Source organism: Oncorhynchus kisutch, linkage group LG23 (genome assembly GCF_002021735.2).
Source record: "Oncorhynchus kisutch isolate 150728-3 linkage group LG23, Okis_V2, whole genome shotgun sequence".
Lineage (NCBI taxonomy): Eukaryota > Metazoa > Chordata > Actinopteri > Salmoniformes > Salmonidae > Oncorhynchus > Oncorhynchus kisutch.
The window spans coordinates 8,320,547-8,346,770 of NC_034196.2; the positions used below are offsets into that span (position 1 = coordinate 8,320,547).

At 45.0% G+C, this 26,224-nt stretch overlaps 1 protein-coding gene across 1 annotated transcript in view; it reads right to left on the reverse strand.

Annotated features, from left to right (window-relative positions):
• LOC109868198 (A disintegrin and metalloproteinase with thrombospondin motifs 6-like) overlaps nucleotides 1-26,224 on the reverse strand; it is a 205,942-nt gene that overhangs the window by 65,509 nt on the left and 114,209 nt on the right. Inside the window, 3 exon segments of the mRNA XM_031803091.1 lie at nucleotides 2,795-2,855; nucleotides 5,472-5,478; nucleotides 5,594-5,739. Of these exon segments, the coding sequence (XP_031658951.1) occupies nucleotides 2,795-2,855; nucleotides 5,472-5,478; nucleotides 5,594-5,739 (214 nt within the window).

A 26,224-nucleotide genomic window follows, 5' to 3' on the forward strand; every position in this document is an offset into this window, starting at 1 on the left:
AGAAGAAACATGAGGATTCTTCTGTCAGGCGCTCTGTGCTTCTATTCTGCTCTACTCTCGTCTCCTCTATTCTATGTTCATCTATTCTATTTGATTCTATTCTCAGCACCTTTGATGTCAAAACCAGGCATCTCAGGCAGTTACCTGCAGTATTTGACCTTAGTTGTTATACAGCAACAAGTCTTTGAATGGTTTAGTCATATCATGAAGGTTTGTCCTTCTATAAAAGCACATGCAGACAGACAGACAGACAGGCAGGCAGACAGACAGGCAGACAGGCAGACAGGCAGACAGGCAGGCAGGCAGGCAGGCAGGCAGGCAGGCAGGCAGGCAGGCAGGCAGGCAGGCAGGCAGGGCAGGCAGGCAGGCAGGCAGGCAGGCAGGCAGGCAGGCAGACAGGAAGCAACACAGTGTTTAAAGTCCAATAAGACCCTGCTGTGTCCCTGTTGTAACCCTCGCCCTCAGTCCGCCCGCCCGCCCGTCCGTCCTCCTATCTATCTGTACATCTCTCTCTCTCTCTCTCTCTCTCTCTGATACAATGCTAATCCAATCCAGCGCAGGAAAATAGTTCCATACAGTCAGCCTCAGCGCTTTACAGAGCACACATCATACATTATAATGAGTGATCCAATCATTCCTAAAGCTTTAATCTATTAAAAACCCAAGGACACTGCAAATTACATTTCATTTTGCCCCCCCCCCTCCCTCCATCTGTTTCCCCTCCACCCCCTTATCCCGGTGGACCGGTTCCAAACCCATGAGGTACGGTCTCGAGGACAAGCAGACTCCACCTCGTTTAGGACATCTATTTATTTAGATTTACTTCCTTTAATTTCCCCCTGAGTTTCTCAAACACCACGGGCCACGTTCCAAACGAGACACCGCATCCTCGATGACGTGGCCAGAGCCTAATAAAGCAACAACAGCGAGGGATGGAGAGGTCGCTCTGTATAGCACGGTGCCTAGAGGGAGGAGCTGGACGTGGACCATACATAACCTCAAGGATAATGAGCGGAATGACTCTGTCTGGGGAGAATGTCTCCTCTCTTCCTGATGGGCCCACAATGGCAAGAGAGCCATAAGAACAGAACAGAACAGAAGAGAGAGAGAGAGAGAGAGAGAGAGAGAGAGAGAGAGAGAGAGAGAAAGAGAGAGAGATAGACATTCAGACAAGGGGAACGAAGGAGAGGTCACAATCATGATTCATGCCTAGAAGGACGACCCATCCGAACAGACTCCATCCACCTCAAGGATAATGTCTCCTCCTTATGTCCCGATTGACCGCAACCAGCCCGCAACCACAGGAGGCCAACACCAGGACGACCGCTACCGTCAAGACCGCTACCATGACATCATCGTTTCTGTGCACTCGTGGTGACCTCAGTCTGCCCTCAGCAAAGTGAACCAACCCCCGCACGGCACGCTTAGAAGCTTCTTTTCATTTGACTTCCATGGAACTTTTATTGTACCAGGCAAGTCAATTAATAACAAATTCTTATTCAGGATGACGGCCTGGCAGAAGTTGAGTTTGGGAGTACAGTACGCCGTGCATTTGTGTTGTCGGCTGTATACACTTCACGACGGACTTGAGAGAGAGTGAGTGAGAGAGGCTCAAACGCAACACACAGAGACAGCCTCCAGAGGCAGTTCCCACATGTTTTAAATGAGGGGGTATAGATAGTACTACGATAAAGAGCGTGGCCTAGGGCATCCCTCGTCATCATCTCATAAAACACTTTTATTTAACCTGATCTTTTCTTCATTAGCCATAAATGTAATAGCCACACATACAGTAAAGCTGTGCGTTGCTAATGCAAACAGTCTTAAAATCGCTGGGCTCTCTCTTGAAGGTGGATTCCACCTGGGAACGGGGAATGTTCTAGCACACGCGGTGGTAAATGAAAGCTTCTCGAGGTCCATCATGAACTATTTATACTCTAATGTTCTAATGTTCTCTAATGTTACCATCCTTCAGCCCAGCTCGTCACCAACACACACATCTTGTTGTCCCATTAAACATAGGCCCCACCAAAGTTCTGATTCTCATTCTCTCTCTCTCTCTCTCTCTCCTCCACCCTTCCTCTCTTTCTCTCGCTCTCTATCTCTCCTTTTCCCCCCTCTCTCTCCTTTCTCTCTCTTTCCTCCATCTCTCTCTCTCCTCTCTCTCTCTCCTCCCCCCTCACTCCCTCCCACCCTTTCTCTCTCTCTCTCTCTCTCTCCCTCCCTTTCTCTCTCCCTCCCTCTCTCGGTCCTCTCTCTCTCTCCTCCCCCCTCTCTCTCTCTCTCTCTCTCTCTCTCGCTCCTCTCTCTCTCTCCTCACCCCCCTTCTCTCTCTCTCTCTCTCTCTCTCTCTCTCTCTCTCTCACTCTCTCGCTCTCACTCTCTCGCTCTCTCTCTCTCACACACTCTCTCTCTCTCGCTCTCACTCTCTCTCTCTCTCTATCACTCTCAATCTCTCTCTCTCTCTCCCTCTCCCTCTCCCTCTCTCTCTCTCTCTCTCTCTCTCTCTCTCTCCTCACCCCCCTCTCTCTCTCTCTCTCCTCACCCCCCCCCCCCTCTCTCTCTCTCTCTCTCTCTCTCCTCACCCCCCCCCCCCCCCCTCTCTCTCTCTCTATCTCTCTCTCTCCCCTCACCCCCCCCCCTCTCTCTCTCTCTCGTAAGATGTTGTACTGGGTCTATAATGCAAACCCACAGTCACTGAACTTCACTGAACCCTGTAAGCAGCCTGCAGCATGTATATACAACACAATGCTTTAGTGAAAGCATAGCAGCTAGTGTTGGTTTAGCATCAGACAGACGGTGGAAAGCCCTATAGCAGCAGAAGGCTGAGGTGATGTAACTTTGGCAGTACAGACCTGCCCTCCGATAATTACCAGCACAACAGACAGACAGGTGGCTGGGAACAGCACTCCCGAAAACCCCTTCAGTAGCCTGCTAGCATCAGAATCCAAGCAAAACTTCAAACGCTGCTTCTAAGGCGACCAACTATTACTTTCAGTAGCAATAGAGGACCTTACCTACTACAGTATCTCCTATTGACGGCTCACCAAACAGCTTAAGTCAACTAGCACTAGGCGAACATTAGTCCACAGCCAGGCAGGAAGAGTCAAAAGCAGGGTTTTAGCCCATGTCAATCACACTACGGTCAACAATAATGCCAGTAGCAGTTATGACAGTGTTTTTGCCGCAACACGGTTGCCAGCCATAAATCTTAGTGTGCCTGAAAGACCATCGCTTCCCGTTGTATGAGTAGTGGCCTGGCAGTGTGTTTCAACGCTACTGTTCTGGCTGTGAAACGCAGACGCAGCACGAAGTGGGAAGGTGGAAGGACTGCTAAAGCGTTTAAGTAAACACACGCACAAAAGACATATGGCGAGGTCAATTACTGCACACTTCTACCGCCGAACGAACCATCATCGAAAATCCAATCATATGTTTTTTGCCACTTGCGCCAAATACAACAGGTGTAGTAGACCTTACAGTGAAATGCTGAATACAACAGGTGTAGTAGACCTTACAGTGAAATGCTGAATACAACAGGTGTAGTAGACCTTACAGTGAAATGCTGAATACAACAGGTGTAGTAGACCTTACAGTGAAATGCTGAATACAACAGGTGTAGTAGACCTTACAGTGAAATGCTGAATACAACAGGTGTAGTAGACCTTACAGTGAAATGCTGAATACAACAGGTGTAGTAGACCTTACAGTGAAATGCTGAATACAACAGGTGTAGTAGACCTTACAGTGAAATGCTGAATACAACAGGTGTAGTAGACCTTACAGTGAAATGCTGAAAACAACAGGTGTAGTAGACCTTACAGTGAAATGCTGAAAACAACAGGTGTAGTAGACCTTACAGTGAAATGCTGAATACAACAGGTGTAGTAGACCTTACCGTGAAATGCTGAATACAACAGGTGTAGTAGACCTTACAGTGAAATGCTGAATACAACAGGTGTAGTAGACCTTACCGTGAAATGCTGAATACAACAGGTGTAGTAGACCTTACAGTGAAATGCTGAATACAACAGGTGTAGTAGATCTTACAGTGAAATGCTGAATCCAACAGGTGTAGTAGACCTTACAGTGAAATGCTTACTCACAAAGCCCTTAACCAACAACCCAGAGTTGTTTCAAAAGTAAGTACGAAAACTGTGCCTCTTAGACTAAAGGAAAAATGGTAACACAATAAAAATAACATTAACAATAACGAGGCTATGTACAGGGGTATCGGTAACGAGGCTATGTACAGGGGTATCGGTAACGAGGCTATGTACAGGGGTATCGGTAACGAGGCTATGTACAGGGGTATCGGTAACGAGGCTATGTACAGGGGTATCGGTAACGAGTCAATGTGCAGGGGTATCGGTAACGAGGCTATGTACAGGGGTATCGGTAACGAGGCTATGTACAGGGGTATCGGTAACGAGGCTATGTACAGGGGTATCGGTAACGAGTCAATGTGCAGGGGTACCGGTAACGAGGCTATGTACAGGGGTATCGGTAACGAGGCTATGTACAGGGGTATCGGTAACGAGGCTATGTACAGGGGTATCGGTAACGAGGCTATGTACAGGGGTATCGGTAACGAGGCTATGTACAGGGGTATCGGAAACAAGTCAATGTGCAGGGGTATCGGTAACGAGGCTATGTGCAGGGGTATCGGTAACGAGGCTATGTGCAGGGGTATCGGTAATGAGGCTATGTGCAGGGGTATCGGTAACGAGGCTATGTGCAGGGGTATCGGTAACGAGGCTATGTACAGGGGTATCGGTAACGAGGCTATGTGCAGGGGTATCGGTAACGAGGCTATGTGCAGGGGTATCGGTAACGAGGCTATGTACAGGGGTATCGGTAACGAGGCTATGTGCAGGGGTATCGGTAACGAGGCTATGTGCAGGGGTATCGGTAACGAGGCTATGTTCAGGGGTATCGGTAACGAGGCTATGTACAGGGGTATCGGTAACGAGGCTATGTACAGGGGTATCGGTAACGAGCCTATGTACAGGGGTATCGGTAACGAGGCTATGTGCAGGGGTGCGAGGTAGTTGAGGTAGTTGAGGTAATACAGTACATGCATGTGGGTTAGGGGTTAAATGACTATGCACAGATAATAAACAGAAAGTCTGTATTTATTTCATCCCAGGCCCCGTCCCCACTGGAGGCCTTTTGGTTGGCCGTCATTGTAAATAAGGATTTGTTCTGAACTGACTTGCCTCGTTAAATAAAAGTTCAATAAAATACCATGTAAAAAATAAAACAGCAGCATGTGAGAAGAGTGTGAATGTGTGTGTGTGTGTGTGTGTGTGTGTGTGTGTGTGTGTGTGTGTGTGTGTGTGTGTGTGTGTGTGTGTGTGTGTGTGTGTGTGTGTGTGTGTGTGTGTGTGTGTGTGTGTGTGTGTTTTGTGTGTGTGTGTTGGAATGTTAGTGTAGTATGTGGGTCTGTGGTTAGAGTCCAGTGAGTGTACATCAAGTCTGCGCAAGAGAGTCAGTGCAAAACATAATAATGGGTAAGAGGAAAATAAGTATGTGTGTGCGTGCATGTGTGTGTGTCTGTGTAGGTACGTGAGAGTGGAGGTGGAGAATCTACCGTGTGATGAGGACAGCGTTGTCATGGTGAGCCATGCCGTTCTCCGGGATGCTGTTCCCGTCTCCTTGGTGACTGAGGATGGACTTCTGCCACTTACAGAAGCTGTCTAGAGACTTGTCTGCATGGTGGTTGATCTCCAGGTTGGGCTGGATAGAACATACAGCACACATTACAACACAGTATGAACACATCCACAACCCTGAACAGTCTGAACACATCCACAACCCTGAACAGTCTGAATACATCCACAACCCTGAACATTATGAATACATCCACAACCCTGAACAGTCTGAACACATCCACAACCCTAAACATTCGGAAAACATCAACAACCCTGAACAGTCTGAACACATCCACAACCCTGAACATTCTGAACACATCCACAACCCTGAACAGTCTGAACACATCCACAACGCTGAACAGTCTGAACACATTTAAAACCCTGAACCGTCTGAACACATCCAAAACCCTGAACCGTCTGAATACATCCACAACCCTGAACAGTCTGAACACATCCACAACCCTGAACAGTCTGAACACATTTAAAACCCTGAACCGTCTGAACAGATCCACAACCATGAACCACCTGAATACATCCACAACCCTGAACAGTCTGAATACATCCACAACCCTGAACAGTCTGAACAGATCCACAACCCTGAACATTCTGAATACGTCCACAACCCTGAACAGTCTGAACACATCCACAACCCTGAACAGTCTGAATACATCCACAACCCTGAACAGTCTGAACACATCCACAACCCTGAACAGTCTGAATACATCCACAACCCTGAACAGTCTGAACACATCAACAACCCTGAACATTCTGAATAGGTCCACAACCCTGAACAGTCTGAACACATTCACAAACCTGAACAGTCTGAACACATCCACAACCCTGAACAGTCTGAATATATCCACAACACTGAACAGTCTGAACAAATCCACCTCCCTGAACAGTCTGAATACATCCACAACCCTGAACAGTCTGAACACATCCATAACCCTGAACAGTCTGAACACATCCACAACCCTGAACAGTCTGAACACATTTACAACCCTGAACATTCTGAATATATCCACAACCCTGAACACATTCACAACCCTGAACCATCTGAACACATCCACAACCCTGAAAATTCTGAATACGTCCACAACCCTGAACAGTCTGAACACATCCACAACCCTGAACAGTCTGAACACATTCACAACCCTGAACTTGCTGAATAGGTCCACAACCCTGAACAGTCTGAACACATTCACAAACCTGAACAGTCTGAACACATCCACAACCCTGAACAGTCGGAACACATTTACAACCCTGAACAGTCTGAATACATCCACAACCCTGAACAGTCTGAACACATCATCAACCCTGAACATTCTGAAAACGTCCACAACCCTGAACAGTCTGAACACATCAACAACCCTGAACATTCTGAATACATCCACAAACCTGAACAGTCTGAACACATCCACAACCCTGAACATTCTGAACACATCCACAACCCTGAACAGTCTGGACACATTCACAACCCTAAACATTCTGAATATATCCACAAACCTGAACACATCCACAACCCTGAACATTCTGAATACATCCACAACCCTAAACATTCTGAATACATCCACAACCTTGAACATTCTGAACACATCCACAACCCTGAACAGTCTGAATACATCCACAACTCTGAACAGTCTGAACACATCCACAACCCTGAACAGTCAGAACACATTTAAAACCCTGAACCATCTGAATACATCCACAAAACCTGAACAGTCTGAACACATCCACAACCCTGAAGAGTCTGAACACATCCAAAACCCTGAACAGTCTGAACACATCCACAACCCTGAACAGTCTGAACACATTCACAACCCTGAACATTCTGAATATATCCACAACCCTGAACATTCTGAATACGTCCACAACCCTGAACAGTCTGAACACATCCACAACCCTGAACAGTCTGAATACATCCACAACCCTGAACAGTCTGAACACATCCACAACCCTGAACAGTCTGAACACATCCACAACCCTGAACAGGCTGAACACATCAACAACCCTGAACATTCTGAATAGGTCCACAACCCTGAACAGTCTGAACACATTCACAAACCTGAACAGTCTGAACACATCCACAACCCTGAACAGTCTGAATACATCCACAACACTGAACAGTCTGAACACATCCACAACCCTGAACAGTCTGAATACATCCACAACCCTGAACAGTCTGAACACATCAACAACCCTGAACTTGCTGAATAGGTCCACAACCCTGAACAGTCTGAACACATTCACAAACATGAACAGTCTGAACACATCCACAACCCTGAACAGTCTGAACACATTCACAAACCTGAACAGTCTGAACACATCCACAACCCTGAACAGTCGGAACACATTTACAACCCTGAACAGTCTGAATACATCCACAACCCTGAACAGTCTGAACACATCAACAACCCTGAACATTCTGAAAACGTCCACAACCCTGAACAGTCTGAACACATCCACAACCCTGAACAGTCTGAATACATCCACACCCCTGAACAGTCTGAACACATCAACAACCCTGAACTTGCTGAATAGGTCCACAACCCTGAACAGTCTGAACACATTCACAAACCTGAACAGTCTGAACACATCCACAACCCTGAACAGTCTGAACACATTCACAAACCTGAACAGCCTGAACACATCCACAACCCTGAACAGTCGGAACACAATTACAACCCTGAACAGTCTGAATACATCCACAACCCTGAACAGTCTGAACACATCAACAACCCTGAACATTCTGAAAACGTCCACAACCCTGAACAGTCTGAACACATCCACAACCCTGAACAGTCTGAATACATCCACAACCCTGAACAGTCTGAACACATCAACAACCCTGAACATTCTGAAAACGTCCACAACCCTGAACATTCTGAAAACGTCCACAACCCTGAACAGTCTGAACACATCCACAACCCTGAACATTCTGAATACATCCACAACCCTGAACAGTCTGAACACATCCACAACCCTGAACATTCTGAACACATCCACAACCCTGAACAGTCTGGACACATTCACAACCCTAAACATTCTGAATATATCCACAAACCTGAACACATCCACAACCCTGAACATTCTGAATACATCCACAACCCTAAACATTCTGAATACATCCACAACCTTGAACATTCTGAACACATCCACAACCCTGAACAGTCTGAATACATCCACAACTCTGAACAGTCTGAACACATCCACAACCCTGAACAGTCAGAACACATTTAAAACCCTGAACCATCTGAATACATCCACAAAACCTGAACAGTCTGAACACATCCACAACCCTGAAGAGTCTGAACACATCCAAAACCCTGAACAGTCTGAACACATCCACAACCCTGAACAGTCTGAACACATTCACAACCCTGAACATTCTGAATATATCCACAACCCTGAACATTCTGAATACGTCCACAACCCTGAACAGTCTGAACACATCCACAACCCTGAACAGTCTGAATACATCCACAACCCTGAACAGTCTGAACACATCCACAACCCTGAACAGTCTGAACACATCCACAACCCTGAACAGGCTGAACACATCAACAACCCTGAACATTCTGAATAGGTCCACAACCCTGAACAGTATGAACACATTCACAAACCTGAACAGTCTGAACACATCCACAACCCTGAACAGTCTGAATACATCCACAACACTGAACAGTCTGAACACATCCACAACCCTGAACAGTCTGAATACATCCACAACCCTGAACAGTCTGAACACATCAACAACCCTGAACTTGCTGAATAGGTCCACAACCCTGAACAGTCTGAACACATTCACAAACATGAACAGTCTGAACACATCCACAACCCTGAACAGTCTGAACACATTCACAAACCTGAACAGTCTGAACACATCCACAACCCTGAACAGTCGGAACACATTTACAACCCTGAACAGTCTGAATACATCCACAACCCTGAACAGTCTGAACACATTTACAACCCTGAACATTCTGAATATATCCACAACCCTGAACACATTCACAACCCTGAACCATCTGAACACATCCACAACCCTGAAAATTCTGAATACGTCCACAACCCTGAACAGTCTGAACACATCCACAACCCTGAACAGTCTGAACACATTCACAACCCTGAACTTGCTGAATAGGTCCACAACCCTGAACAGTCTGAACACATTCACAAACCTGAACAGTCTGAAAACATCCACAACCCTGAACAGTCGGAACACATTTACAACCCTGAACAGTCTGAATACATCCACAACCCTGAACAGTCTGAACACATCATCAACCCTGAACATTCTGAAAACGTCCACAACCCTGAACAGTCTGAACACATCAACAACCCTGAACATTCTGAATACATCCACAAACCTGAACAGTCTGAACACATCCACAACCCTGAACATTCTGAACACATCCACAACCCTGAACAGTCTGGACACATTCACAACCCTAAACATTCTGAATATATCCACAAACCTGAACACATCCACAACCCTGAACATTCTGAATACATCCACAACCCTAAACATTCTGAATACATCCACAACCTTGAACATTCTGAACACATCCACAACCCTGAACAGTCTGAATACATCCACAACTCTGAACAGTCTGAACACATCCACAACCCTGAACAGTCAGAACACATTTAAAACCCTGAACCATCTGAATACATCCACAAAACCTGAACAGTCTGAACACATCCACAACCCTGAAGAGTCTGAACACATCCAAAACCCTGAACAGTCTGAACACATCCACAACCCTGAACAGTCTGAACACATTCACAACCCTGAACATTCTGAATATATCCACAACCCTGAACATTCTGAATACGTCCACAACCCTGAACAGTCTGAACACATCCACAACCCTGAACAGTCTGAATACATCCACAACCCTGAACAGTCTGAACACATCCACAACCCTGAACAGTCTGAACACATCCACAACCCTGAACAGGCTGAACACATCAACAACCCTGAACATTCTGAATAGGTCCACAACCCTGAACAGTCTGAACACATTCACAAACCTGAACAGTCTGAACACATCCACAACCCTGAACAGTCTGAATACATCCACAACACTGAACAGTCTGAACACATCCACAACCCTGAACAGTCTGAATACATCCACAACCCTGAACAGTCTGAACACATCAACAACCCTGAACTTGCTGAATAGGTCCACAACCCTGAACAGTCTGAACACATTCACAAACATGAACAGTCTGAACACATCCACAACCCTGAACAGTCTGAACACATTCACAAACCTGAACAGTCTGAACACATCCACAACCCTGAACAGTCGGAACACATTTACAACCCTGAACAGTCTGAATACATCCACAACCCTGAACAGTCTGAACACATCAACAACCCTGAACATTCTGAAAACGTCCACAACCCTGAACAGTCTGAACACATCCACAACCCTGAACAGTCTGAATACATCCACACCCCTGAACAGTCTGAACACATCAACAACCCTGAACTTGCTGAATAGGTCCACAACCCTGAACAGTCTGAACACATTCACAAACCTGAACAGTCTGAACACATCCACAACCCTGAACAGTCTGAACACATTCACAAACCTGAACAGTCTGAACACATCCACAACCCTGAACAGTCGGAACACAATTACAACCCTGAACAGTCTGAATACATCCACAACCCTGAACAGTCTGAACACATCCACAACCCTGAACATTCTGAACACATCCACAACCCTGAACAGTCTGGACACATTCACAACCCTAAACATTCTGAATATATCCACAAACCTGAACACATCCACAACCCTGAACATTCTGAATACATCCACAACCCTAAACATTCTGAATACATCCACAACCTTGAACATTCTGAACACATCCACAACCCTGAACAGTCTGAATACATCCACAACTCTGAACAGTCTGAACACATCCACAACCCTGAACAGTCAGAACACATTTAAAACCCTGAACCATCTGAATACATCCACAACCCTGAACAGTCTGAACACATCAACAACCCTGAACATTCTGAATAGGTCCACAAACCCTGAACAGTCTGAACACATTCACAAACCTGAACAGTCTGAACACATCCACAACCCTGAACAGTCTGAATATATCCACAACACTGAACAGTCTGAACAAATCCACCTCCCTGAACAGTCTGAATACATCCACAACCCTGAACAGTCTGAACACATCCATAACCCTGAACAGTCTGAACACATCCACAACCCTGAACAGTCTGAACACATTTACAACCCTGAACATTCTGAATATATCCACAACCCTGAACACATTCACAACCCTGAACCATCTGAACACATCCACAACCCTGAAAATTCTGAATACGTCCACAACCCTGAACAGTCTGAACACATCCACAACCCTGAACAGTCTGAACACATTCACAACCCTGAACTTGCTGAATAGGTCCACAACCCTGAACAGTCTGAACACATTCACAAACCTGAACAGTCTGAACACATCCACAACCCTGAACAGTCGGAACACATTTACAACCCTGAACAGTCTGAATACATCCACAACCCTGAACAGTCTGAACACATCATCAACCCTGAACATTCTGAAAACGTCCACAACCCTGAACAGTCTGAACACATCAACAACCCTGAACATTCTGAATACATCCACAAACCTGAACAGTCTGAACACATCCACAACCCTGAACATTCTGAACACATCCACAACCCTGAACAGTCTGGACACATTCACAACCCTAAACATTCTGAATATATCCACAAACCTGAACACATCCACAACCCTGAACATTCTGAATACATCCACAACCCTAAACATTCTGAATACATCCACAACCTTGAACATTCTGAACACATCCACAACCCTGAACAGTCTGAATACATCCACAACTCTGAACAGTCTGAACACATCCACAACCCTGAACAGTCAGAACACATTTAAAACCCTGAACCATCTGATACATCCACAAAACCTGAACAGTCTGAACACATCCACAACCCTGAAGAGTCTGAACACATCCAAAACCCTGAACAGTCTGAACACATCCACAACCCTGAACGTCTGAACACATTCCTGAACATATATCCACAACCCTGAACATTCTGAATACGTCCACAACCCTGAACAGTCTGAACACATCCACAACCCTGAACAGTCTGAATACATCCACAACCCTGAACAGTCTGAACACATCCACAACCTGAACAGGCTGAACACATCAACAACCTGAACATTCTGAATAGGTCCACAACCCTGAACAGTCTGAACACATTCACAAACCTGAACAGTCTGAACACATCCACAAACCCTGAACAGTCTGAATACATCCACAACACTGAACAGTCTGAACACATCCACAACCCTGAACAGTCTGAATACATCCACAACCCTGAACAGTCTGAACACATCAACAACCCTGAACTTGCTGAAATAGGTCCACAACCCTGAACAGTCTGAACACATTCACAAACATGAACAGTCTGAACACATCCACAACCCTGAACAGTCTGAACACATTCACAAACCTGAACAGTCTGAACACATCCACAACCCTGAACAGTCGGAACACATTTACAACCCTGAACAGTCTGAATACATCCACAACCCTGAACAGTCTGAACACATCAACAACCCTGAACATTCTGAAAACGTCCACAACCCTGAACAGTCTGAACACATCCACAACCCTGAACAGTCTGAATACATCCACACCCCTGAACAGTCTGAACACATCAACAACCCTGAACTTGCTGAATAGGTCCACAACCCTGAACAGTCTGAACACATTCACAAACCTGAACAGTCTGAACACATCCACAACCCTGAACAGTCTGAACACATTCACAAACCTGAACAGCCTGAACACATCCACAACCCTGAACAGTCGGAACACAATTACAACCCTGAACAGTCTGAATACATCCACAACCCTGAACAGTCTGAACACATCAACAACCCTGAACATTCTGAAAACGTCCACAACCCTGAACAGTCTGAACACATCCACAACCCTGAACAGTCTGAATACATCCACAACCCTGAACAGTCTGAACACATCAACAACCCTGAACATTCTGAAAACGTCCACAACCCTGAACATTCTGAAAACGTCCACAACCCTGAACAGTCTGAACACATCCACAACCCTGAACATTCTGAATACATCCACAACCCTGAACAGTCTGAACACATCCCACAACCCTGAACATTCTGAAACACATCCACAACCCTGAACAGTCTGGACACATTCACAACCCTAAACATTCTGAATATATCCACAAACCTGAACACATCCACAACCCTGAACATTCTGAATACATCCACAACCCTAAACATTCTGAATACATCCACAACCTTGAACATTCTGAACACATCCACAACCCTGAACAGTCTGAATACATCCACAACTCTGAACAGTCTGAACACATCCACAACCCTGAACAGTCAGAACACATTTAAAACCCTGAACCATCTGAATACATCCACAAAACCTGAACAGTCTGAACACATCCACAACCCTGAAGAGTCTGAACACATCCAAAACCCTGAACAGTCTGAACACATCCACAACCCTGAACAGTCTGAACACATTCACAACCCTGAACATTCTGAATATATCCACAACCTGAACATTCTGAATACGTCCACAACCCTGAACAGTCTGAACACATCCACAACCCTGAACAGTCTGAATACATCCACAACCCTGAACAGTCTGAACACATCCACAACCCTGAACAGTCTGAACACATCCACAACCCTGAACAGGCTGAACCACATCAACAACCCTGAACATTCTGAATAGGTCCACAACCCTGAACAGTATGAACACATTCACAAACCTGAACAGTCTGAACACATCCACAACCCTGAACAGTCTGAATACATCCACAACACTGAACAGTCTGAACACATCCACAACCCTGAACAGTCTGAATACATCCACAACCCTGAACAGTCTGAACACATCAACAACCCTGAACTTGCTGAATAGGTCCACAACCCTGAACAGTCTGAACACATTCACAAACATGAACAGTCTGAACACATCCACAACCCTGAACAGTCTGAACACATTCACAAACCTGAACAGTCTGAACACATCCACAACCCTGAACAGTCGGAACACATTTACAACCCTGAACAGTCTGAATACATCCACAACCCTGAACAGTCTGAACACATTTACAACCCTGAACATTCTGAATATATCCACAACCCTGAACACATTCACAACCCTGAACCATCTGAACACATCCACAACCCTGAAAATTCTGAATACGTCCACAACCCTGAACAGTCTGAACACATCCACAACCCTGAACAGTCTGAACACATTCACAACCCTGAACTTGCTGAATAGGTCCACAACCCTGAACAGTCTGAACACATTCACAAACCTGAACAGTCTGAAAACATCCACAACCTGAACAGTCGGAACACATTTACAACCCTGAACAGTCTGAATACATCCACAACCCTGAACAGTCTGAACACATCATCAACCCTGAACATTCTGAAAACGTCCACAACCCTGAACAGTCTGAACACATCAACAACCCTGAACATTCTGAATACATCCACAAACCTGAACAGTCTGAACACATCCACAACCCTGAACATTCTGAACACATCCACAACCCTGAACAGTCTGGACACATTCACAACCCTAAACATTCTGAATATATCCACAAACCTGAACACATCCACAACCCTGAACATTCTGAATACATCCACAACCCTAAACATTCTGAATACATCCACAACCTTGAACATTCTGAACACATCCACAACCCTGAACAGTCTGAATACATCCACAACTCTGAACAGTCTGAACACATCCACAACCCTGAACAGTCAGAACACATTTAAAACCCTGAACCATCTGAATACATCCACAAAACCTGAACAGTCTGAACACAATCCACAACCCTGAAGAGTCTGAACACATCCAAAACCCTGAACAGTCTGAACACATCCACAACCCTGAACAGTCTGAACACATTCACAACCCTGAACATTCTGAATATATCCACAACCCTGAACATTCTGAATACGTCCACAACCCTGAACAGTCTGAACACATCCACAACCCTGAACAGTCTGAATACATCCACAACCCTGAACAGTCTGAACACATCCACAACCCTGAACAGTCTGAACACATCCACAACCCTGAACAGGCTGAACACATCAACAACCCTGAACATTCTGAATAGGTCCACAACCCTGAACAGTCTGAACACATTCACAAACCTGAACAGTCTGAACACATCCACAACCCTGAACAGTCTGAATACATCCACAACACTGAACAGTCTGAACACATCCACAACCCTGAACAGTCTGAATACATCCACAACCCTGAACAGTCTGAACACATCAACAACCCTGAACTTGCTGAATAGGTCCACAACCCTGAACAGTCTGAACACATTCACAAACATGAACAGTCTGAACACATCCACAACCCTGAACAGTCTGAACACATTCACAAACCTGAACAGTCTGAACACATCCACAACCCTGAACAGTCGGAACACATTTACAACCCTGAACAGTCTGAATACATCCACAACCCTGAACAGTCTGAACACATCAACAACCCTGAACATTCTGAAAACGTCCACAACCCTGAACAGTCTGAACACATCCACAACCCTGAACAGTCTGAATACATCCACACCCCTGAACAGTCTGAACACATCAACAACACTGAACTTGCTGAATAGGTCCACAACCCTGAACAGTCTGAACACATTCACAAACCTGAACAGTCTGAACACATCCACAACCCTGAACAGTCTGAACACATTCACAAACCTGAACAGTCTGAACACATCCACAACCCTGAACAGTCGGAACACAATTACAACCCTGAACAGTCTGAATACATCCACAACCCTGAACAGTCTGAACACATCCACAACCCTGAACATTCTGAACACATCCACAACCCTGAACAGTCTGGACACATTCACAACCCTAAACATTCTGAATATATCCACAAACCTGAACACATCCACAACCCTGAACATTCTGAATACATCCACAACCCTAAACATTCTGAATACATCCACAACCTTGAACATTCTGAACACATCCACAACCCTGAACAGTCTGAATACATCCACAACTCTGAACAGTCTGAACACATCCACAACCCTGAACAGTCAGAACACATTTAAAACCCTGAACCATCTGAATACATCCACAAAACCTGAACAGTCTGAACACATCCACAACCCTGAAGAGTCTGAACACATCCAAAACCCTGAACAGTCTGAACACATCCACAACCCTGAACAGTCTGAACACATTCACAACCCTGAACATTCTGAATATATCCACAACCCTGAACATTCTGAATACGTCCACAACCCTGAACAGTCTGAACACATCCACAACCCTGAACAGTCTGAATACATCCACAACCCTGAACAGTCTGAACACATCCACAACCCTGAACAGTCTGAACACATCCACAACCCTGAACAGGCTGAACACATCAACAACCCTGAACATTCTGAATAGGTCCACAACCCTGAACAGTCTGAACACATTCACAAACCTGAACAGTCTGAACACATCCACAACCCTGAACAGTCTGAATACATCCACAACACTGAACAGTCTGAACACATCCACAACCCTGAACAGTCTGAATACATCCACAACCCTGAACAGTCTGAACACATCAACAACCCTGAACTTGCTGAATAGGTCCACAACCCTGAACAGTCTGAACACATTCACAAACATGAACAGTCTGAACACATCCACAACCCTGAACAGTCTGAACACATTCACAAACCTGAACAGTCTGAACACATCCACAACCCTGAACAGTCGGAACACATTTACAACCCTGAACAGTCAGAATACATCCACAACCCTGAACAGTCTGAACACATCAACAACCCTGAACATTCTGAAAACGTCCTCAACCCTGAACAGTCTGAACACATCCACAACCCTGAACAGTCTGAATACATCCACACCCCTGAACAGTCTGAACACATCAACAACCCTGAACTTGCTGAATAGGTCCACAACCCTGAACAGTCTGAACACATTCACAAACCTGAACAGTCTGAACACATCCACAACCCTGAACAGTCTGAACACATTCACAAACCTGAACAGTCTGAACACATCCACAACCCTGAACAGTCGGAACACAATTACAACCCTGAACAGTCTGAATACATCCACAACCCTGAACAGTCTGAACACATCAACAACCCTGAACATTCTGAAAACGTCCACAACCCTGAACAGTCTGAACACATCCACAACCCTGAACAGTCTGAATACATCCACAACCCTGAACAGTCTGAACACATCAACAACCCTGAACATTCTGAAAACGTCCACAACCCTGAACATTCTGAAAACGTCCACAACCCTGAACAGTCTGAACACATCCACAACCCTGAACATTCTGAATACATCCACAACCCTGAAAAGTCTGAACACATCCACAACCCTGAACATTCTGAACACATCCACAACCCTGAACAGTCTGGACACATTCACAACCCTAAACATTCTGAATATATCCACAAACCTGAACACATCCACAACCCTAAACATTCTGAATACATCCACAACCTTGAACATTCTGAACACATCCACAACCCTGAACATTCTGAACACATCCACAACCCTGAACATTCTGAACACATCCACAACCTTGAACATTCTGAACACATCCACAACCCTGAACAGTCTGAATACATCCACAAACCTGAACAGTCTGAACACATCCACAACCCTGAATAGTCTGAACACATCCAAAACCCTGAACAGTCTGAACACATCCACAACCCTGAACAGTCTGAACACATTTAAAACCCTGAACCGTCTGAACACATCCAAAACCCTGAACAGTCTGAATATATCCACAACCCTGAACACATTTAAAACCCTGAACCGTCTGAATACATCCACAAACCTGAACAGTCTGAACACATCCACAACCCTGAACTTGCTGAATAGGTCCACATCCCTGAACAGTCTGAACACATTCACAAACCTGAACAGTCTGAACACATCCACAACCCTGAACAGTCTGAACACATTCACAAACCTGAACAGCCTGAACACATCCACAACCCTGAACAGTCGGAACACAATTACAACCCTGAACAGTCTGAATACATCCACAACCCTGAACAGTCTGAACACATCAACAACCCTGAACATTCTGAAAACGTCCACAACCCTGAACAGTCTGAACACATCCACAACCCTGAACAGTCTGAATACATCCACAACCCTGAACAGTCTGAACACATCAACAACCCTGAACATTCTGAAAACGTCCACAACCCTGAACATTCTGAAAACGTCCACAACCCTGAACAGTCTGAACACATCCACAACCCTGAACATTCTGAATACATCCACAACCCTGAACAGTCTGAACACATCCACAACCCTGAACATTCTGAACACATCCACAACCCTGAACAGTCTGGACACATTCACAACCCTAAACATTCTGAATATATCCACAAACCTGAACACATCCACAACCCTGAACATTCTGAATACATCCACAACCCTAAACATTCTGAATACATCCACAACCTTGAACATTCTGAACACATCCACAACCCTGAACAGTCTGAATACATCCACAACTCTGAACAGTCTGAACACATCCACAACCCTGAACAGTCAGAACACATTTAAAACCCTGAACCATCTGAATACATCCACAAAACCTGAACAGTCTGAACACATCCACAACCCTGAAGAGTCTGAACACATCCAAAACCCTGAACAGTCTGAACACATCCACAACCCTGAACAGTCTGAACACATTCACAACCCTGAACATTCTGAATATATCCACAACCCTGAACATTCTGAATACGTCCACAACCCTGAACAGTCTGAACACATCCACAACCCTGAACAGTCTGAATACATCCACAACCCTGAACAGTCTGAACACATCCACAACCCTGAACAGTCTGAACACATCCACAACCCTGAACAGGCTGAACACATCAACAACCCTGAACATTCTGAATAGGTCCACAACCCTGAACAGTCTGAACACATTCACAAACCTGAACAGTCTGAACACATCCACAACCCTGAACAGTCTGAATACATCCACAACACTGAACAGTCTGAACACATCCACAACCCTGAACAGTCTGAATACATCCACAACCCTGAACAGTCTGAACACATCAACAACCCTGAACTTGCTGAATAGGTCCACAACCCTGAACAGTCTGAACACATTCACAAACATGAACAGTCTGAACACATCCACAACCCTGAACAGTCTGAACACATTCACAAACCTGAACAGTCTGAACACATCCACAACCCTGAACAGTCGGAACACATTTACAACCCTGAACAGTCAGAATACATCCACAACCCTGAACAGTCTGAACACATTTACAACCCTGAACATTCTGAATATATCCACAACCCTGAACACATTCACAACCCTGAACCATCTGAACACATCCACAACCCTGAAAATTCTGAATACGTCCACAACCCTGAACAGTCTGAACACATCCACAACCCTGAACAGTCTGAACACATTCACAACCCTGAACTTGCTGAATAGGTCCACAACCCTGAACAGTCTGAACACATTCACAAACCTGAACAGTCTGAAAACATCCACAACCCTGAACAGTCGGAACACATTTACAACCCTGAACAGTCTGAATACATCCACAACCCTGAACAGTCTGAACACATCATCAACCCTGAACATTCTGAAAACGTCCACAACCCTGAACAGTCTGAACACATCAACAACCCTGAACATTCTGAATACATCCACAAACCTGAACAGTCTGAACACATCCACAACCCTGAACATTCTGAACACATCCACAACCCTGAACAGTCTGGACACATTCACAACCCTAAACATTCTGAATATATCCACAAACCTGAACACATCCACAACCCTGAACATTCTGAATACATCCACAACCCTAAACATTCTGAATACATCCACAACCTTGAACATTCTGAACACATCCACAACCCTGAACAGTCTGAATACATCCACAACTCTGAACAGTCTGAACACATCCACAACCCTGAACAGTCAGAACACATTTAAAACCCTGAACCATCTGAATACATCCACAAAACCTGAACAGTCTGAACACATCCACAACCCTGAAGAGTCTGAACACATCCAAAACCCTGAACAGTCTGAACACATCCACAACCCTGAACAGTCTGAACACATTCACAACCCTGAACATTCTGAATATATCCACAACCCTGAACATTCTGAATACGTCCACAACCCTGAACAGTCTGAACACATCCACAACCCTGAACAGTCTGAATACATCCACAACCCTGAACAGTCTGAACACATCCACAAACCCTGAACAGTCTGAACACATCCACAACCCTGAACAGGCTGAACACATCAACAACCCTGAACATTCTGAATAGGTCCACAACCCTGAACAGTCTGAACACATTCACAAACCTGAACAGTCTGAACACATCCACAACCCTGAACAGTCTGAATACATCCACAACACTGAACAGTCTGAACACATCCACAACCCTGAACAGTCTGAATACATCCACAACCCTGAACAGTCTGAACACATCAACAACCCTGAACTTGCTGAATAGGTCCACAACCCTGAACAGTCTGAACACATTCACAAACATGAACAGTCTGAACACATCCACAACCCTGAACAGTCTGAACACATTCACAAACCTGAACAGTCTGAACACATCCACAACCCTGAACAGTCGGAACACATTTACAACCCTGAACAGTCTGAATACATCCACAACCCTGAAACAGTCTGAACACATCAACAACCCTGAACATTCTGAAAACGTCCACAACCCTGAACAGTCTGAACACATCCACAACCCTGAACAGTCTGAATACATCCACACCCCTGAACAGTCTGAACACATCAACAACCCTGAACTTGCTGAATAGGTCCACAACCCTGAACAGTCTGAACACATTCACAAACCTGAACAGTCTGAACACATCCACAACCCTGAACAGTCTGAACACATTCACAACCTGAACAGTCTGAACACATCCACAACCCTGAACAGTCGGAACACAATTACAACCCTGAACAGTCTGAATACATCCACAACCCTGAACAGTCTGAACACATCCACAACCCTGAACATTCTGAACACATCCACAACCCTGAACAGTCTGGACACATCACAACCCTAAACATTCTGAATATATCCACAAACCTGAACACATCCACAACCCTGAACATTCTGAATACATCCACAACCCTAAACATTCTGAATACATCCACAACCTTGAACATTCTGAACACATCCACAACCCTGAACAGTCTGAATACATCCACAACTCTGAACAGTCTGAACACATCCACAACCCTGAACAGTCAGAACACATTTAAAACCCTGAACCATCTGAATACATCCACAAAACCTGAACAGTCTGAACACATCCACAACCCTGAAGAGTCTGAACACATCCAAAACCCTGAACAGTCTGAACACATCCACAACCCTGAACAGTCTGAACACATTCACCACCCTGAACATTCTGAATATATCCACAACCCTGAACATTCTGAATACGTCCACAACCCTGAACAGTCTGAACACATCCACAACCCTGAACAGTCTGAATACATCCACAACCCTGAACAGTCTGAACACATCCACAACCCTGAACAGTCTGAACACATCCACAACCCTGAACAGGCTGAACACATCAACAACCCTGAACATTCTGAATAGGTCCACAACCCTGAACAGTCTGAACACATTCACAAACCTGAACAGTCTGAACACATCCACAACCCTGAACAGTCTGAATACATCCACAACACTGAACAGTCTGAACACATCCACAACCCTGAACAGTCTGAATACATCCACAACCCTGAACAGTCTGAACACATCAACAACCCTGAACTTGCTGAATAGGTCCACAACCCTGAACAGTCTGAACACATTCACAAACATGAACAGTCTGAACACATCCACAACCCTGAACAGTCTGAACACATTCACAAACCTGAACAGTCTGAACACATCCACAACCCTGAACAGTCGGAACACATTTACAACCCTGAACAGTCAGAATACATCCACAACCCTGAACAGTCTGAACACATCAACAACCCTGAACATTCTGAAAACGTCCTCAACCCTGAACAGTCTGAACACATCCACAACCCTGAACAGTCTGAATACATCCACACCCCTGAACAGTCTGAACACATCAACAACCCTGAACTTGCTGAATAGGTCCACAACCCTGAACAGTCTGAACACATTCACAAACCTGAACAGTCTGAACACATCCACAACCCTGAACAGTCTGAACACATTCACAAACCTGAACAGTCTGAACACATCCACAACCCTGAACAGTCGGAACACAATTACAACCCTGAACAGTCTGAATACATCCACAACCCTGAACAGTCTGAACACATCAACAACCCTGAACATTCTGAAAACGTCCACAACCCTGAACAGTCTGAACACATCCACAACCCTGAACAGTCTGAATACATCCACAACCCTGAACAGTCTGAACACATCAACAACCCTGAACATTCTGAAAACGTCCACAACCCTGAACATTCTGAAAACGTCCACAACCCTGAACAGTCTGAACACATCCACAACCCTGAACATTCTGAATACATCCACAACCCTGAAAAGTCTGAACACATCCACAACCCTGAACATTCTGAACACATCCACAACCCTGAACAGTCTGGACACATTCACAACCCTAAACATTCTGAATATATCCACAAACCTGAACACATCCACAACCCTAAACATTCTGAATACATCCACAACCTTGAACATTCTGAACACATCCACAACCCTGAACATTCTGAACACATCCACAACCCTGAACATTCTGAACACATCCACAACCTTGAACATTCTGAACACATCCACAACCCTGAACAGTCTGAATACATCCACAAACCTGAACAGTCTGAACACATCCACAACCCTGAATAGTCTGAACACATCCAAAACCCTGAACAGTCTGAACACATCCACAACCCTGAACAGTCTGAACACATTTAAAACCCTGAACCGTCTGAACACATCCAAAACCCTGAACAGTCTGAATATATCCACAACCCTGAACACATTTAAAACCCTGAACCGTCTGAATACATCCACAAACCTGAACAGTCTGAACACATCCACAACCCTGAACTTGCTGAATAGGTCCACATCCCTGAACAGTCTGAACACATTCACAAACCTGAACAGTCTGAACACATCCACAACCCTGAACAGTCTGAACACATTCACAAACCTGAACAGCCTGAACACATCCACAACCCTGAACAGTCGGAACACAATTACAACCCTGAACAGTCTGAATACATCCACAACCCTGAACAGTCTGAACACATCAACAACCCTGAACATTCTGAAAACGTCCACAACCCTGAACAGTCTGAACACATCCACAACCCTGAACAGTCTGAATACATCCACAACCCTGAACAGTCTGAACACATCAACAACCCTGAACATTCTGAAAACGTCCACAAACCCTGAACATTCTGAAAACGTCCACAACCCTGAACAGTCTGAACACATCCACAACCCTGAACGTTCTGAATACATCCACAACCCTGAACAGTCTGAACACATCCACAACCCTGAACATTCTGAACACATCCACAACCCTGAACAGTCTGGACACATTCACAACCCTAAACATTCTGAATATATCCACAAACCTGAACACATCCACAACCCTGAACATTCTGAATACATCCACAACCCTAAACATTCTGAATACATCCACAACCTTGAACATTCTGAACACATCCACAACCCTGAACAGTCTGAATACATCCACAACTCTGAACAGTCTGAACACATCCACAACCCTGAACAGTCAGAACACATTTAAAACCCTGAACCATCTGAATACATCCACAAAACCTGAACAGTCTGAACACATCCACAACCCTGAAGAGTCTGAACACATCCAAAACCCTGAACAGTCTGAACACATCCACAACCCTGAACAGTCTGAACACATTCACAACCCTGAACATTCTGAATATATCCACAACCCTGAACATTCTGAATACGTCCACAACCCTGAACAGTCTGAACACATCCACAACCCTGAACAGTCTGAATACATCCACAACCCTGAACAGTCTGAACACATCCACAACCCTGAACAGTCTGAACACATCCACAACCCTGAACAGGCTGAACACATCAACAACCCTGAACATTCTGAATAGGTCCACAACCCTGAACAGTCTGAACACATTCACAAACCTGAACAGTCTGAACACATCCACAACCCTGAACAGTCTGAATACATCCACAACACTGAACAGTCTGAACACATCCACAACCCTGAACAGTCTGAATACATCCACAACCCTGAACAGTCTGAACACATCAACAACCCTGAACTTGCTGAATAGGTCCACAACCCTGAACAGTCTGAACACATTCACAAACATGAACAGTCTGAACACATCCACAACCCTGAACAGTCTGAACACATTCACAAACCTGAACAGTCTGAACACATCCACAACCCTGAACAGTCGGAACACATTTACAACCCTGAACAGTCAGAATACATCCACAACCCTGAACAGTCTGAACACATTTACAACCCTGAACATTCTGAATATATCCACAACCCTGAACACATTCACAACCCTGAACCATCTGAACACATCCACAACCCTGAAAATTCTGAATACGTCCACAACCCTGAACAGTCTGAACACATCCACAACCCTGAACAGGTCTGAACACATTCACAACCCTGAACTTGCTGAATAGGTCCACAACCCTGAACAGTCTGAACACATTCACAAACCTGAACAGTCTGAACACATCCACAACCCTGAACAGTCGGAACACATTTACAACCCTGAACAGTCTGAATACATCCACAACCCTGAAACAGTCTGAACACATCATCAACCCTGAACATTCTGAAAAACGTCCACAAACCCTGAACAGTCTGAACACATCAACAACCCTGAACATTCTGAATACATCCACAAACCTGAACAGTCTGAACACATCCACAACCCTGAACATTCTGAACACATCCACAACCCTGAACAGTCTGGACACATTCACAACCCTAAACATTCTGAATATATCCACAAACCTGAACACATCCACAACCCTGAACATTCTGAATACATCCACAACACTAAACATTCTGAATACATCCACAACCTTGAACATTCTGAACACATCCACAACCCTGAACAGTCTGAATACATCCACAACTCTGAACAGTCTGAACACATCCACAACCCTGAACAGTCAGAACACATTTAAAACCCTGAACCATCTGAATACATCCACAAAACCTGAACAGTCTGAACACATCCACAACCCTGAAGAGTCTGAACACATCCAAAACCCTGAACAGTCTGAACACATCCACAACCCTGAACAGTCTGAACACATTCACAACCCTGAACATTCTGAATATATCCACAACCCTGAACATTCTGAATACGTCCACAACCCTGAAC